Source organism: Coregonus lavaretus (genome assembly GCF_964263955.1).
Source record: "Coregonus lavaretus genome assembly, chromosome: 9".
Taxonomy (NCBI): domain Eukaryota; kingdom Metazoa; phylum Chordata; class Actinopteri; order Salmoniformes; family Salmonidae; genus Coregonus; species Coregonus lavaretus.
The window spans coordinates 37,007,331-37,025,405 of NC_139996.1; the positions used below are offsets into that span (position 1 = coordinate 37,007,331).

Consider the following 18,075-nt stretch of genomic DNA (forward strand, 5'->3'; position numbering starts at 1 on the left):
ACTCCATTGCAGCCATTATTATGAAATGTCCTCCTCTCAGCAGCCTCCACTGATTGGAATTCCACTGAAAATTCTCCATTCATTCCTATGGAGGACTGCTCCTACTGGGGAGTGCCAATATGGCCGACAGGTGGCTTCAAAGCCTCTCAATGGACAATACATAGAATCAGCATTCCAGGGTTTATGTACATCATTGATCAGGTAATAAGGTCGGGACTGATGGTCTGTTTACATTTCTACTGTTGTGGCTAGATGGAGTAGGCCTACAGCTCTATCTAATGATCGCGTTGGGGACAATAGTTGTTGACAACTAGTATTGTAGCTAAACCTAACCCTAAACCTTTTCCTAACCTTAACCTCATTTTCCTTACCTGCTACGTTATTTCAACTAACCTGCTGTGCTAGTTCTCCTAACATGCCACATTAATTAGCCTAACCTGCCACGTCAATCAGCCCCGCAAGGGTGCATCCTCAGTCCCCTCCTGTACTCCCTGTATACTCATGACTGCGTGGCTTCACACAGTTGCAACTCCATCATCAAGTTCACTGATGACACGACAGTAGTAGGCCTGATTACCAACAATGACGAGATGGCCTACAGGGAGGAGGTAGGCACTCTGACCGTGTGGTGCCCAGTAAACAACCTCTTAGCAAAACAAAGGAGTTGATTGTGGACTTCAGGAGGAACCAGGCTGGGCACGCCCCATCCTCATCAATGGGGCTGCCGTAGAGATGGTCAAAAACTTCAAGTTCCTCGGCGTATACATCTCTGAGGAGCTGAAATGGTCAAACCACACGGACACCGTTGTGAAGAAGGCATGACAGTGACTCTTTAACCTCAGGAGGCTGAAGAAATTCGGCCTGTCCCCGAGGGCCCTTACAGTGTTCTACAGGCATCATCGAAAGCATACTGTCGGGCTGCATCAGCCTGGTACGGCAATTCTACCGCCGCTGACCGCAAGACACTACAGAGGGTGGTACGCTAAGCAAAACGCACCATTGGGTGCAGATTGCCTGCCCTCCAGGACACCTATAACACCAGGTGTCGCAGGAAGGCCAAGAAGATCATCAGGGACCTCAGCCACCCGAGCAACAGCCTGTTCACCCTGCTTCAAATAAAATCAAATAAAATAAAAATGTATTTGTCACATGCGCCAAATACAACAGGTGTAGACCTTATCGTGAAATGCTTCCTTACAAGCCCTTAACCAACAATGTAGTTTTAAGAAAAATAGAGTTCAGAAAATATTTACTAAATAAACTAAAGTTAAACACAGTAACACAATCAAATAACAATAACGAAGCTGTATAGAGGGGGTACCGGTACCGAGTCAATGTGCGGGGGTACAGGTTAGTCGAGGTAAATGAGGTAATATGTACATATAGGTAGGGGTAAAGTGATTATGCATTGATAATAAACAGTGAGTAGCAGCAGTTAACTGTTCAGTAGTCTTATGGCTTGGGGGTAGAAGCTGTTAAGGAGCCTTTTGGACCTGGAGTGGGTCTAGGGTTTCCGGGATGATGGTGTTCCATCTTTCAGACACAGTCAGTACAGGAGCATCATGGCTAAAACTAACAGACTGTCCAATAGGTTCTACCCCCAGACCATCAGGATGCTGAATAGCCACCACTAGTCAGCTACCTGCTCTCCCTGTCCCCCTCCTGCCCCGCCGGACTTCCTAACACCACCCCCACCCCTGCTGCTCCCACTTTGGACATTTCTCAGACCCCTTCACTTTTTCCACATTTTGTTACGTTACAGCCTTATTCTAAAATTGATAAAATTAATGTTTTCCCTCATCAATCTACACACAATACCCCATAATGACAAAGAGAAAACAGGTTTTTATAAATTTTTGCAAATGTATCAAAGTAGTGTAGTGTAGTGGAGGTATACGACTTATCAATTATGTAGTACAATAGAGAAATCATGCACAAAGTACCCTACACAATCGCGAAGCACGCGAAATATATTCACATGCGCGTCGCACACAGCCTAGCGGAATATCATCTGCAGGCAGCAAGAGTGTGCAGCTCTCAACTAGTTTTGGCATGGAGCAGCTCACAAAATAATTACATCGGTAGCCGGTAGGGTAGGAAAGACGTTTCAATGTATGATATCTACCAGTAAATGCTAACTAAGGCAACAATGGGTATGCAAACCAGGTATTGAAAAAGTTTATTCCGAGGTGTTGGTTAGTAGTGTTAAGTTGCGTCAATTCAAATCTGGTATTGGGAACAAAAGAGGTCAACACGACTTCTAAGATATACTAGTATTTTAATTAATGCAAACACTTCAATGGTAAATATGATGTTCGTATATACGGGTCCACTGAAATACCACACAGGGCACTCAGAGAACTGATCCATTGTTCTAAGTTCTTCTCCAAATACTCTGACAGAGATAGTTCCCGCTCCCTGCTGGCCAATCAGAGTAGAGTCTGAGCGTGGTTTAGACTTACTCAGCCTATCGTTGGCGCACAGGCTGGTCCCAGCCCCTTGGCGCTTCACTGTTGCCAGGTGTCTAGTTGTTTTGCAACTTCAGACATAGTCTGTTCCTCTCCACTATAGCAGAACACATGTCCTTGAGCGCGGTTTAACAAAGAGGCAGTGTGTATGTGTCTGTGAGAATCACAAGTCTGTCTCACCCTACTCCCTAACATTCCTCACATGAATCTCAGCTTGTTATGTTAAACAATTTATATCAGTACAGTACAAACCTATTATGTTTAATCATTAATGCATTCTTTCTAAGCTAGGCATCACATCCAGTTATAAGAAAATAGATCCCCACAGTAGGCTATTTGTGATGGGCAATTATCATAATGTGCTGTATAAGCATTGTTGTGGACTTAGACCATCAATTTATCTATTTTTCTATTTAAAAAAGTGTGATTTTTTTTAGAGTTTACCCACTTCTCCAGGCACCACTATACCACTGCATAAGTCTGATGGAAAGACAGCAGTCACACACAGCAAAGGATAAGCGGTCCATAAACTCAGGCATAACAAGCCAGTAGGTCCCAATCTTAAGAATACAAAAACACAACCAAACATTTCACGTTTAGCACACAAAGTAACAGGTGACAAAGTTTAAAGTGGAACTGACAGCGTTTTAACTACTTTGCAGATATGAAACAAACAGACAATCATAATATCAGTAAAAAAATATAAAATTCCCAGTTTATGCTACAAAACCAACTTTATAAGAGGTTTTAAAAATAGGTTATATTTGACTCAATGTTCCATGAGGTATACTGAGGCATTGTTGGCAGAATAGATGGATGCAGTTAAATACATGATTAATATAATTCACCAATACATTTCTTGGTAGTCCAAAAAATATTGCTATCAGTTTGTAAATCACAGCTGGCCTGGTACATTGTTTGCTGCCTCCATTCTGGATGCACTGTTTCAGATTCAATGACTCAATATTCTGGACAAAAACGGACGAATGTAACTAAGGCTGGGAATGTCAATACAATCAAACTAGCAAGGGCAATGATCACAAGTCAGTCATAACGTGGTTAATAGGCTAGTGTATCTATTTATGTAGCAAGCTAAAAACACGGAGCCTAACGTTAGCTAGCTAGCTAGCTGCGAGGAGGATGTAATGTCATGCCTTTGGAGGTGTGGGTGAGGGACTGACTTTTTCCCCTCATATTGTTTTTCGGTGGCTATACACAGCTAGAGATGCAGGTGTCATTTGGTTAGCTAGCAAGAACTTGAACAACTTTTATACAGTTAGCATATGTCTTGCGTTCGCAAATTCACTCTGGCTATCTACTCCGATTTCAGAGCACTATCGTCTGAGTGTGCCAGAGCGCAGAACAACTGATGAATTTACGAACGCGCAACACCTGCTGAACATGACCGGTGTCAGTAAACGTAGGCCAAAAAGTAATAGTTAGTCAAGAACACTCTCGATAACATGTAAACAGCCTAACCAGAGTCAGAGTGAGGTGTTCTCTCATTTGTGTCTTTCTCTATCAGAGCTCTTGCAGCATGAACTGACATGTTGTCCACCCAATCAAAGGCTCAGAGAATGAATCTAGTACTGAAAGCATAAGCTACAGCTAGATAGCACTTCAGTGCATAAAATGTGGTGAGTAGTTGACACAAAGAGAGAGAAAGACAATAGTTTGGAATAAATTAATTTCTTCCAAAATTAAGAAGTGAGAGAGAGAGCTAGCTATATTTGGTTGTATTTTTTGTTTGTTTTTACTTTCACTTTCACTTAGCTAGCAAATGCAGCTAGCTAGTTTAGCCTACACAAACATCTGGCTCAGAGAGGGATGCTATGTTAGCTAGCTGGCTATGTCTATCCAACACTGGAACTCTTCCAAGTCAAGGTAAGCTTTTGGTTTTAGAAAATTGTCACCGGTGTAACTGCTAAACTGCTTTCTGACTGTACACTGTACTGCATGATTGTAGCGGGTTTACTAACGTGTTAGTTCTAGTTCTAGTTGACTATGACTTGACAACGATGTAGACTGTATGTAGCGGTTAGCGGTCATGATATGAAGGTTTGGCTTGGAAAGGTTTTTTCGCCTGTCACAGACAGCTGATGTGTTGTGCACTGAAGTCCGCAAGCGAAGGGGAAAAGTCAGAGGAGGAGAGCGCGTAGATAGTTGCGAGAAGGAATTATATATACAATGAGCAAAGTGATCATGCCATTTTTATGTGGCTGCAAGGAAAGTGAACTGTTTGCGTGTGATCAGAGGTGTATTCATTCTGCAGATTCTCTGGCTGGGCCACTCAAGGACATTCAGAAACTTGTCCCGAAGCCACTCCTGCATTGTCTTGGCTGTGTGCTTAGGGTCGTTGTCCTTTTGGAAGGTGAACCTTCGCCTCCCATTCTGAGGTCCTGAGCGCTCTGGAGCAGGTTTTCATCAAGGATCTCTCTGTACTTTGCTCCGTTCATATTTCCCTCGATCCTGACTAGTCTCCCAGTCCCTGCCGCTGAAAAACATCCCCACAGCATGATGCTGCCACCACCATGCTTCACCGTAGGGATGGTGCCAGGTTTCCTCCAGACGTGACACTTGGCATTCAGGCCAAAGAGTTCAATCTTGGTTTCATCAGACCAGAGAATCTTGTTTCTCATGGTCAGAGTCCTTTAGGTGCCTTCTGGCAAACTCCAAGCGGGATGTCATGTGCCTTTTACTGAAGAGTGGCTTCCGTCTGGCCACTCTACCATAAAGGCCTGATTGGTGGAGTGCTGCAGAGATGGTTGTTCTTCTGGAAGGTTCTCCCATCTCCACATAGGAACTCTGGAGCTCCTTCAAAGTGACCATCAGGTTCTTGGTCACCTCCCTGACCAAGGCCCTTCTCCCCCGATTGCTCAGTTTGGCCGGGTGGCCAGCTCTATGAAAAGTCTTGGTGGTTCCAAACTTCTTCCATTTAGGAATGATGGAGGCCACTGTGTTCTTGGGGACCTTCAATGCTGCAGACATTTTTTGGTGTTCTTCCCCAGATCTGTGCCTCCTGTCTCGGAGCTCTAAGGACAATTCCTTCGACCTCATGGCTTGGTTTTTGCTCTGACATGCACTGTCAACTGTGGGACCTTATATAGACAGGTGTGTGCCTTTCCAAATTATGTCCAATCAATTGAATTTACCCCATGTAGACTCCAATCTAGTTGTAGAAACATCTCAAGGATGATCAATGGAAACAGGATGTACTTGAGCTCAATTTTGAGTCTCATAGCAAAGGGTCTGAATACTTATGTAAATAAGGTATTTCAGTTTTTTATCTTCTATAAATTAGCAAAAATGTCTAAAAACCTGTTTTCGCCTTGTCATTATGGGTTATTGTGTGTAGATTGATGAACAATATTGATTTAATCCATTTTAGAATAAGGTTGTAATGTAAGAAAATGTGGAAAAAGTAAAGGGGTCTGAATACTTTCCTTATGCACTGTATGTTATATCAAACGTAGACTTTCAAATCTCTTATTCCACAACAGGGGGACCCAGGTTTTTGTGGTCTGCTGTGTCTCGAGCTCTGTCATAGTCACATTGTTTCTGACACCTTTATCTGATTTGCAGTTCTTACCTTTCGAACAGTATTATGTGTTTGTAGGACTTGTAGTTGAAACCGAAATGTACTTCATGAGGGTAGTATACAATATTTTTCGTCATTTAGAAAATGTCACCAGAGGGGGTCAGAGTTCAAGGCAAAAACAAAAGGAGGTCGTCATGATTAACTTGTGCATTTTAGCTAATTAGCAAGTACTTACTACTTTTTTACTACTTTGCAATACTTAGTATTCTAGCTAAACCTTTGACATAACCTCCTCCCAACCTTAAACCCTAGCCTAGCTAATGTTAGCCACCTAGCTAAATTGGAATTTGTAACATATTGTACGAATTGCAATTTGTAACATATCGTACGAAATGAATAGACATTAAATTAAAACATCCCTTATGAATCGTAACATATCATACTAAATTGAGTGTCTCGGATTTACATACAGAATAATACCAAATGTTCTGAGACCACGTTGCAAGAGAAGGTATATAGGGCTTGTTCGCCTTTAGAATATATCTCTTGTAGAATTTAGCCCCAAGTCACATCACAGTGACTGCTCACCTATGCTCTCATTCGCCACCTTATTTAGATTCAAAGGCAAGCACAGTCAATCTGGATGAAAATTGGGGTTTATATTTTCGGTAGACAAAATAAACAACAATTCAAAACAACATATTCCCGCAAACAACTTCTACAAAGGACAAATATTAACATAGTTTTGTCCTTTCTCTTAATTCTCAGCTATGTGGTGGATGATGTAAAAACTGTTGGTTTCAGTAGGTGAGCTCTTGAATCAACTTTTCTCCTGCCAACATCAGGTTTGTTGTCATCCAAAACGTGTATGATTTGCAACTGGGTCTGCTCCATGCCTCAGTGGTGTAGGACTGGCTAAAACTGCAGGTCTCAGTTGATAGTGAGGACGTCACTCTGGATTTCGTGGCTCAGCTGGGTCTGTAAGTCACTCAGTTTCTTTTTCAGCACTGCCAGAGCAGACATGACGATGGTCTCCGGTCGCAGTGAGCCACACGTCTCCACATTGTAATAGAACCTGCAAAGGTTTGCGACAACAGAAATTAACAGTGACGTCTCTGCCATCTTCCTCGATCATTATTCACCATCTGTCATCACATTCTGCTGTAACAATCAAAACTTATATCACTTACAGTTACTGTCCTCATAGGAATGGACAGTGGACACTGATGATTAGGGATGGGCATTTGAATTTATTTCACTACCATTCAAATAATATATATTTTCAGATATCTGGGTAGATGTTTTAAAGATTATTGTTGTTGTTGAAACATCAATGGAGACTTGCTCGTGCGAGAGCCGGTGCGCTCTGCTTGTTTCAGCAAACGGGTGGGGGAAGGGCGAGAGAGAAAGTAGCCAAACCGACTCCTGCTAGTTAGACAAACGTATTGCTGCCATAGGTTATCTATCATACCATCTGGTAGTGCCTGTCTTGACTGCATCACATTGTTGTACCTAAAGAAGCTAGCCTGCTAAGTTAGCCAGCTAGCTAGCTAAAGTAGCAAGGCTAATTGACTAAATGTTGCTGTGCTCCCAGTACGTGTCTACAACAACCCCATTAATATGAAACAACAGCCTACCTGTTGGATGATCATTGTAGCCACCTACTTCTCATTTAATCAACTTAGCCAATTATATTTTGCATTGATTAGAAATCTCCCACTTCGCTTGCTACACATGGACTGACTGTAGCGCTGCTTTGATTGACCGACAATAACAACAAGCTAGTGTGAAATGTGTGTAGGCTACCGGTGAGTCTTTTTTTAATGGGGTGCAACATGTGTTAACATGTAATGGTCTATCCTTGTATGCTATGTAGCAATGTCACAGATAATTGTATTACATTTTAGACAAAGTCTTATCATTGTTAAAATAGGCCTATATTTGTTCTCCTCAAAAATGAATACTCTCCCAAGTAATCGAATACCAACGTCTGTTCGAGTATTCGAATAACCGTGCCCATTCCTACTGATGATGCACACCCTAAATGCTCCATAACAGACATGTAATTTACCTCTCAGGTTTGCCATTGGGGTCAAAGGGGGCTTGCACCTCATCCTCCTCAATCTCTGAGTATTCACTCTTTGGCCTGAGACAGAGAATAGCAGGGTCAATTCACATGGATAAACATTGAGTGACACTCTCCCTCACAGAATACTTTGTCTCTCCCTTAATAAATAATATTAAAATATAACACACCATTCCTCTGGCCGTGGGTACACAGTGTGCCTCAGAGCATTGTCTGGGTCATACTCAAAGGATACGCCGGCTGTAGGGTTCCACTTGGCATGCTCCTTGCCAAAGCCCTTCTTGGCGTAAGCTCTGAGACGCAGCTCCTGACCCTTTCGAAGCTTCACCAGCAAAATGTCTGACAAGACGAAGGAGGCAGAGTCGAGAGAGAGAGAAACAGAGGCAACGTGTGTAAGAGACCAAATATTTATAATACAATGCTGTAATAGAAGACCACGGGGAAGAGCAGCTCACCGTCCTGTTCAACATAGTCATTGGGATCATTGTCTCGACTCTTGGAGGTCACCTGAAGATCAGATAATATAAAAGTCAACTCGGTCCTGAAGAAAATAGTAAGGAAAATCTTTATGTTGAATTATGGTTGAATGGAAGCTCACTGACAGGGATGACTCGAGGGTGGTTGGACAGCAGGTCTCGTGAGGTCACATGCCGGGTCTGGTCCTCCGTGCAGCGAACGTCCAGCGTCAATTCAACAGAGCATTCTGGGCAGAAATCGTCACATGTACAGTCCTGCGGTAGAGGGGAAGAGAGGGGCAAAGCATTAGGGGTTTCATCTTCAAGTGAGCATGGCTGGCAATGTTACCTTCAGCCATCTTCCTCAGGTGTCCAAATGCTTACTCTGGAGTACTGCATCTTGTCCACAACGTCATCACTGGTGAGAGGGATAAGACCTGAAAATGTGATCATAGTTAGTGATCAGTGCAATATCGGCATACAGAAGACACCAGAAGGGACAAAAACAAAGTCGTATAATACACTACATACCCACTCTGTGAGCAATGAACTCATCGTGGATAACAGAAGAATTTGCATCAATTTGAATCCAATCAATAGCTGAAATGAGACATGAGATGAACACTTACATTAACCATTGCGGCGAGGACATGGATCTTACAAGTCTACTACACATTCATAATGTTATTAATAAGAACAAGCACAGGAGATAGATGATCTTACCTATTGTTGCAACCTCTGACATAAAGACACGTCGGATGGAATTTGCAACCCTGTATAATCAGACAACACATGTGAAAGAACACGTTAACATTGTAACTTCAGCCAATAGCAATCTCATGTAATATTTAAGCTTATGATCCAGCTAGCCCCCCGGGATGATGAGCAGGCACTACGACCCAGCACTAGTCTCGAAAAAATCCCAGACCTGCACAATATATACAAAAGTATGTGGACTCGAGCACACAGCCATGCAATCTCCATAAACAAACATTGGCAGTAGAATGGCCTTACTGAAGAGCTCAGTGACTTTCAACGTGGCACCATCATGATGCCACCTTTCCAATAACTCAGTTCGTCAAATTTCTGCCCTGGTAGAGTTACCCCAGTCAACTGTAAGTGCTGTTATTGTGAAGTGGCAACGTCTAGGAGCAACAACGGCTCAGCCGCGAAGTGGTAGGCCACACAAGCTCACAGAACGGGACCGCCGAGTGCTGAAGCGTGTAAGAATCGTCTGTCCTCGGTTGCAACACTCACTATTGAGTTCCAAACTGCCTCTGGAAGCAACGTCAGCACAACTGTTCGTCGGGAGCTTCATGAAATGGGTTTCCATGGCCGAGCAGCCACACACAAGCCTAAGATCACCATGCACAATGCCAAGCGTCGGTTGGAGTGGTGTAAAACTCGTCACCATTGGACTCTGGAGCAGTGGAAACGCGTTCTCTGGAGTGATGAATCAGGCATCACCATTTGGCAGTCCGACGGACAAATCTGGGTTTGGCGGATGCCAGGAGAACGCTACCTGCCCAAATGCATAGTGCCAACTGTAAAGTTTGGGGGAGGCGGTATAATGGTCTGGGGCTGTTTAACATGGTTCGGGCTAAGCCCCTTAATTCCAGTGAAGGGAAATCTTAATGCTACAGCATACAATGACATTCTAGACGATTCTGTACTTCCAACTTTCTGGCAACAGTTTGGGAAAGGCCCTCTCCTGTTTCACCATGACAATGCCCCCGTGCACAAAGTGATACCCATACAGAACTGGTTTGACGAGATCGGTGTGGAAGAACTTGACTGACCTGCACAGAGCCCTGACCTCAACCCCATCGAACACCTTTGGGATTAATTGAAACGCCGAATGCGAGCCAGGCCTAATCGCCCAACATCAGTGCACGACCTCACTAATGCTCTTGTGGCTGAATGGAAGCAAGTACCCGCAGCAATGTTCCAACATCTAGTGGAAAGCCTTCCCAGAAGAGTGGAGGCTATTACAGCAGCAAAAGGGGGCCCAACTCCATATTAATGTCTATGATTTTGGAATGAGATGTTCGATGAGCAGGTGTCCACATACTTTCGGTCATATAGTGTATGTTGGAACATACATTGGTTACATCGTGGAACATAAACTCTGCAAAAAAAGAAGCGTCCCTTTTTCAGGACCCTGTCTTTCAAAGATAATTAGTAAAAATCCAAATAACTAAACAGATCTTCATTGTAAAGGTTTAAACACTGTTTCATGTGCTTGTTCAATTAACCATAAACAATTAATGAACATGCACCTGTGGAACGGTCGTTAAGACACTAACAGCTTACAGACGGTAGCCAATTAAGGTCACAGTTATGAAAACTTAGGACACTAAAGAGGCCTTTCTACTGACTCTGAAAAACACCAAAAGAAAGATGCCCAGGGTCCCTGCTCATCTGCGTGAACGTGCTTTAGGCATGCTGCAAGGCAGCATGAGGACTGCAGATGTGGCCAGGGCAATAAATTGCAATGTCCATACTGTGAGACGCCTAAGACAGCGCTACAGGGAGAAGGGACGGACAGCTGATCGTCCTCGCAGCGGCAGACCACGTGTAACAACACCTGCACAGGATCGGTACATCCGAACATCACACCTGCGGGACAGGTACAGGATGGCAACAATAACTGCCCGAGTTACACTAGGAACGCACAATCCCTCCATCAGTGCTCAGACTGTCCGCAATAGGCTGAGAGAGGCTGGACTGAGGGCTTGTAGGCCTGTTGTAAGGCAGGTCCTCACCAGACATCACTGGCAACAACTTCGCCTATGGGCACAAACCCACCGTCGCTGGACCAGACAGGACTGCCAAAAAGTGCTCTTCACTGACGAGTCGCGGTTTTGTCTCACCAGGTGTGATGGTCGGATTTGCGTTTATCGTCAAAGGAATGAGCGTTACACCGAGGCCTGTACTCTGGAGCAGGATCGATTTGGAGGTGGAGGGTCCGTCATGGTCTGGGGCGGTGTGTCACAGCATCATCGGACTGAGCTTGTTGTCATTGCAGGCAATCTCAACGATGTGCGTTACAGGGAAGACATGCTCCTCCCTCATGTGGTACCTTTCCTGCAGGCTCATCCTGACATGACCCTCCAGCATGACAATGCCACCAGCCATACTGCACCAGTCGTTCTGTGTGTGATTTCCTGCAAGACAGGAATGTCTGTTCTGCCATGGCCAGTGAAGAGCCTGGATCTCAATCCCATTGAGCACGTCTGGGACCTGTTGGATCGGAGGGTGAGGGCTAGGGCCATTCCCCCCAGAAATGTCTGGGAACTTGCAGGTGCCTTGGTTGAAGAGTGGGGTAACATCTCACAGCAAGAACTGGCAAATCTGGTCCAGTCCATGAGGAGGAGATGCACTGCAGTACTTGATGCAGCTGGTGGCCACACCAGATACTGACTGTTACTTTTGATTTTGAACCCCCCTTTGTTCAGGGACACATTCAATTTATGTTAGTCACATGTCTGTGGAACTTCTTCAGTTTATGTCTCTGTTGTTGAATCTTATGTTCATGCAAATATTTATACATGCTAAGTTTGCTGAAAATAAACGCAGTTGACAGTGGGAGGACGTTTCTTTTTTTTTGCTGAGTTTACATTGGTTACATCGTGGGAGGCAACCCGTCTCTCGGCTGCTCCCTCCCAGCAAGCCAACTAGTGACCTAACGCGTTAGTCGAAAATTCCATTGCTGCTTCATCATTCACGTGCATACATTAAGATTAAAACATGGACATATTTAATGCTGTAGTTATTTCAATTAAGTATCAGCGGGCGCCAGCTACTCATTGGCTACATAACGAGCTAGTTAGCTAGCTAACGTTTGGATAATCCATTGAATAGCTACTCACGACAGGTCGGTGTTCTCTATGACAAATTTAACATTCTCATCCGTCAATTCTGTGATTTTCACTATTGGCTGGTTAGCATACGGCATAATTAACGTATAAGAAAAGCAATATAAAGTAACGTTAGCATAGCACAGATACAAGTTCTGTGTCGGTCTGTCTCGAAAACAACGCGGCCGCGGCGAAATCAGTCGACTACTACTCATTGGCCAAAATAAAATTACGTCTGTGATTGGTCACCAAGTCGTAGTAGGCGGGTTCTTTTGAACATCCGGGTCACACCTTTCCCCCATGACGTCAAGAAAGAGGTTTCAAAATAAAAGTTAAGTGCGCCTGGGTAAAATACTTATGCAGCGTTCAAATCAACTGGGAACTCGGAAATCTCTGACTTCACACTTTAGTGCGTTCCAGACACTTGGGAACTCGTGAAAAATCGACCTCTGACTGGGAAAAATCGTTTTGAACGGTCATCCAACTCGGAAATCTGGCATCTTTCTAGAACTCCGACTTTCTGACCTGAATATTGCTGATGTCATGATTTGATCTAGTTTTTTTCTGAGTTCCCCATTGTCTTGAAAGCTCCAACAGCATAGGTATGACCATAGTAAAATCCATGCAGGACCCCCCCCCCCCCCCCCCCCCCCCCAACATAAATCAATAACAAAACAAAAATAATAAACAACATTGTTTTGTTTAAATTAATCTGTAATTTATTTAGGAACTCTCAATGGAGCCAAACCAAAAAGTTTAAAATACAATCAAATTTTTGCATCCTTTATACAAAAGGAAATGGGATAGGAGTGGATGTGAGGGACAACTGTTTCAAACTGGACGAAAGTGAAACCTCATACCAACCCACTTTACAAATGGAAAAACCAGACCTAAGGCACAATAATAGTTTTATAGTGGATAAAGGTGACTAAGCAATAAAACAAACCAACACGATAGGGTATTACAGATGGTATTACAGATAAGAGAATAAATGCCTGAGCTGTGAGCACAGAAGCTGATCTTCAATGCCTCACACACAAACCCCTGACTGGCAGAGATCAGAGGGGGTGGGAAGGGGGTGGTGAAACAGAAATAGCAATCTTGTTTCATCGTCTCCGGTTAATCCCTGTTAGATTCTTCAGCTGAAAAAAAAACAAGGAAATCTCCAGTCACTACTAAACACACAGAATACAATGGGTATTAAACAAAGTGTAAGACATTAAAACATTTAAACAATGTAGGATTCTGAAGACAATGCCTGGAGAAGCGTTTAACATTTCAATTTGTAATAATAATCCTTTGTTCTGTGCATCCCAAACGTGCATATTATCTCTCTAGCACCCTCACCGTAACAGCAGCTCCCATAAGCCCCTGCGCCACTGCTTCTCCTGTAGATACTGCCTACAGGACACAATAGCAAAAGAGATGTAAATTACACATATTGAGTTCCCTTAATATAGGTTGTATACTAGTGAGTTCTTTCTAATGATTTATATTTTTTAATTGTATCACTAGTGACCTTTTACATCATTAAAGGGACTATGCACAGACTGAGGAAATGGTACCTGTTTGGCAGTGCCAGCCATGTTGACAATATCCTGGATTCGGTTTTCAAGGAAGTTCCAGGTGTCCTGGAAGTCTTCTGAGGAGTCCTGTATCATCACTAGCTCAGTGGTGTTATAGATCCCTGTCAGCGCAGCCCGTTTCGTATACCAGTTCAACTGATATGGGAAAAAAGTGAAAACTAAATAACAAAGATTTTGACACATAGACATACTATTAAAGTGGTTGTTGAAAGACAAAAACCTTAATCAAGGGAAAAATGTGGATTGGGCTGATTGAAAACAATTGACAAATAATGTCAGTAGCACCCACATGTACAATTAATGAGAATAGGAGGGCATTGGAGATGGATTAATGGGGTAAACAGAGTTAAAAGTGAGAGAGACAAGGAGAGTGCAATGTGAGGAGAGGTGGTGAGTAGTAACCTTTGCAGAGGCAGGCCGGATAGTATGAGGTGCCTGATGAAAGGGGGTGAGGAAGACATGGGGAGAGGGGTACTTAGGCTGAGAGGGTCGACTCACATCTGTGGAACGGTCTCCAGCATAGTACCAGATATCATCCACCAGGGTGGAGAGGTGCTTCAGACTGTCTGGGATGTTGTGTGGGAGGAGCAGAATACTCATAGCCTGGAGAGGAGAAAGGAAGATATAATTTAATCAGCAGAAAAAAAACAGATGCCTGTTACTGAGTGTAATACTAAAATAAAATATATTTGGGAGAGACTAATGTTGATGGCAAAGTGATACATTTGCTCAAGTAAGCTACAGTGGGGAGAACAAGTATTTGATACACTGCCGATTTTGCAGGTTTTCCTACTTACAAAGCATGTAGAGGTCTGTAATCAAAAATCCAGAAAATCACATTGTATGATTTTTAAGTAATTAGTTTGCATTTTATTGCATGACATAAGTATTTGATCACCTACCAACCAGTAAGAATTCCGGCTCTCACAGACCTGTTAGTTTTTCTTTAAGAAGCCCTCCTGTTCTCCACTCATTACGTGTATTAACTGCACCTGTTTGAACTCGTTATCTGTATAAAAGACACTTGTCCACACACTCAATCAAACAGACTCCAACCTCTCCACAATGGCCAAGACCAGAGAGCTGTGTAAGGACATCAGGGATAATATTGTAGATCTGCACAAGGCTGGGATGGGCTACAGGACAATAGGCAAGCAGCTTGGTGAGAAGGCAACAACTGTTGGCGCAATTATTAGAAAATGGAAGAAGTTCAAGATGACGGTCAATCACCCTCGGTCTGGGGCTCCATGCAAGATCTCACCTCGTGGGGCATCAATGATCATGAGGAAGGTGAGGGATCAGCCCAGAACTACACGGCAGGACCTGGTCAATGACCTGAAGAGAGCTGGGACCACAGTCTCAAAGAAAACCATTAGTAACACACTACGCCGTCATGGATTAAAATCCTGCAGCGCACGCAAGGTCCCCCTGCTCAAGCCAGCACATGTCCAGGCCCGTCTGAAGTTTGCCAATGACCATCTGGATGATCCAGAGGAGGAATGGGAGAAGGTCATGTGGTCTGATGAGACAAAAATAGAACTTTTTGGTCTAAACTCCACTCGCCGTGTTTGGAGGAAGAAGAAGGATGAGTACAACCCCAAGAACCCCATCCCAGCCGTGAAGCATGGAACTGGAAACATCATTCTTTGGGGATGCTTTTCTGCAAAGGGGACAGGACGACTGCACCGTATTGAGGGGAGGATGGATGGGGCCATGTATCGCGAGATCTTGGCCAACAACCTCCTTCCCTCAGTAAGAGCATTGAAGATGGGTCGTGGCTGGGTCTTCCAGCATGACAATGACCCGACACACACAGCCAGGGCAACTAAGGAGTGGCTCCGTAAGAAGCATCTCAAGGTCCTGGAGTGGCCTAGCCAGTCTCCAGACCTGAACCCAATAGAAAATCTTTGGAGGGAGCTTAAAGTCCGTATTGCCCAGCAACAGCCCCGAAACCTGAAGGATCTGGAGAAGGTCTGTATGGAGGAGTGGGCCAAAATCCCTGCTGCAGTGTGTGCAAACCTGGTCAAGACCTACAGGAAACGTATGATCTCTGTAATTACAAACAAAGGTTTCTGTACCAAATATTAAGTTCTGCTTTTCTGATGTATCAAATACTTATGTCATGCAATAAAATGCAAATTAATTACCGGTACTTAAAAATCATACAATGTGATTTTCTGGATTTTTGTTTTAGATTTCGTCTCTCACAGTTGAAGTGTACCTATGATAAATATTAGACCTCTACATGCTTTGTAAGTAGGAAACCCTGCAAATATATGGCACATCTGTGCACAGGTTTAATAAATGGTTGCCTCTACTAGTGTATCAAGACGATGTTACAAGATTAGGCTACCTTATACCAATGAGTAGCCTGAACTGGTTTAAGGTGAAGAGATTAACTGTCACATGTCCAGTTGATGTCTAATTGTTATACTGTGTTGTGTGCAAGATACCTGTGGCCAATTATCGATGTATGGGGTCAACATCCTCAATCTGGTCTCCACAGCATCTCTAAGAAACTCAGCAGTTTTCTTTGGTCTGCAAGAAATGATGTGGTTAACACATGCCCACACACACCAATAACAATGACATTCACGTTTAAATCCTAACTGCGCAGTAAACGTGCACTATTTTGAACCTGCTAATTTGAGAGCGTGATGGAGCTTACTCAGCCTGACCAAGTTGGATCTTGTTGTGCTGCTCTGCCAGCTGCTCTGTTAGCTGGGCATTGCACTGAGCGACGAAGTGCAAAACCAGGTCCCCTGCGCCATTCTGGAACATTTCACTGGAGGCTGCTGAGAGGCCCAGTGTCTGCTCCGAGGAAAACAGTAACAGAAAAGCAACAATTACATTTAGTCACATAGATAAATCTCTCCATCCACACAACTACAGTAAATCCAACTTCCCTCCACTCACCTCAGCCCCTGCTGAAATGGCCTCAAGAGTCCAACCATGTAGTGGGACAAAGTCCAGTGCAGCGTTAAGGATGTGTGCTTGCAGTTGCTCCTCTGTTTCATACTCTTCTCCTTGTTCTCCACTTTGGTCTGCATAACTGCAGCGACAATAGAGAGAACACAGCATACACCATTGGCATACACACATAAGTAACTTAAGAACCAAATGTCACATAAATGTTGTTCCAGAGGCATACACCACAACATGGTATTGTAATGTTATTATGCATTGGTTAAATGGGTGTCAGTTCAGTTTGGTGGAACCTAACCTAGTATTGGGCTGGGGAGCCTCCTTAGCAGCAGTTTCAGACGCAGCAGCTTCCTGCGTATATGTCGTAGTGTCGTTTTTAGATGGGTGGGCTTGGTAATGCTCGTGGAAGGTTGTAGTTGAGGATGCAGCAGAGGATGGGGGGACAGGGATGGACTTGTCCTTGTCCTCCTGAAGACAAAGTGCAGCACAGTGGAAGCCTCTTCTCATGCCATTGCATTGGGGACTGGATGTTTTTGGAACTACCACTACAAGAAAAAAAGCAGAAAATTATGCTCTAATGATGTTCATACTGACACTTTGCATCCTGTGTCCTGACTGAGCACAAGTATTAACTAAGTTGGCTAATAATGGCAAATAATTATAGCTCCATAATAAGGGGGGTAATTTCAGGGTAAGAGTCACTATGTGAGTAGTTTGTGAAAGTACTTGGACAATGTAACCCCGTCACAATTTAAGGGGTTAGCCTAATTAGGTAGCTATGTTTATTGGATCGAAGAACTCAATACTTGCAGTTGTGATAACTAAATGTGTTTTCTTGCGTTGAGATTTAGTTTGCCAGGAGTAGCCAACATTGTTACCAGATTCTGTCCTTCATGATCACCTTCTCCGAAAAGTGACATTGGTTTGCTAGCTAGTTCGCAAGCTCCCTCGCGATTAAGACCTAAACCAATGTATACGATTACCAAAGCCAAGTTCCCGAGCTACTGGCTAATGCCTACAGACAAAGACCAACTAGCAAGTCTTAGCTCACCGCTGCCAAGACCCCGCAGGGCCCTTCCAACTCGTAGTCCTCTTAGCAGCGCCGCCATATCCAGCTGCTAACAGATTTTTTTTAGACATCAGACGCATCATTTTTA

The 18,075-nt window shown here is 43.7% G+C and overlaps 2 protein-coding genes and 1 pseudogene across 3 annotated transcripts in view; all 3 read right to left on the reverse strand.

Moving 5' to 3' along the window:
- Window positions 1–18,075, reverse strand: part of LOC311135343 (vacuolar protein sorting-associated protein 4A-like) — a 569,660-nt pseudogene that overhangs the window by 171,414 nt on the left and 380,171 nt on the right. The window lies entirely within an intron of this gene.
- LOC311135188 (DNA-directed RNA polymerase II subunit RPB3) lies at window positions 6,645–12,617 on the reverse strand. The gene is made up of 9 exons (XM_084169117.1): window positions 12,420–12,617; window positions 9,271–9,320; window positions 9,079–9,147; window positions 8,932–8,984; window positions 8,695–8,823; window positions 8,548–8,599; window positions 8,263–8,431; window positions 8,078–8,152; window positions 6,645–7,081 (listed from the first exon to the last, which is right to left on the reverse strand). The coding sequence occupies exons 1-9, from the start codon at window positions 12,503–12,505 to the stop codon at window positions 6,937–6,939; spliced, it is 828 nt and encodes a 275-aa protein (XP_084025243.1). The 5' UTR covers window positions 12,506–12,617; the 3' UTR covers window positions 6,645–6,936.
- Window positions 13,107–18,060, reverse strand: LOC311135186 (ubiquinone biosynthesis protein COQ9, mitochondrial-like). The gene is made up of 9 exons (XM_084169113.1): window positions 17,970–18,060; window positions 17,217–17,463; window positions 16,910–17,045; window positions 16,662–16,804; window positions 16,447–16,531; window positions 14,492–14,596; window positions 13,973–14,128; window positions 13,755–13,808; window positions 13,107–13,549 (listed from the first exon to the last, which is right to left on the reverse strand). The coding sequence occupies exons 1-9, from the start codon at window positions 18,025–18,027 to the stop codon at window positions 13,514–13,516; spliced, it is 1,020 nt and encodes a 339-aa protein (XP_084025239.1). The 5' UTR covers window positions 18,028–18,060; the 3' UTR covers window positions 13,107–13,513.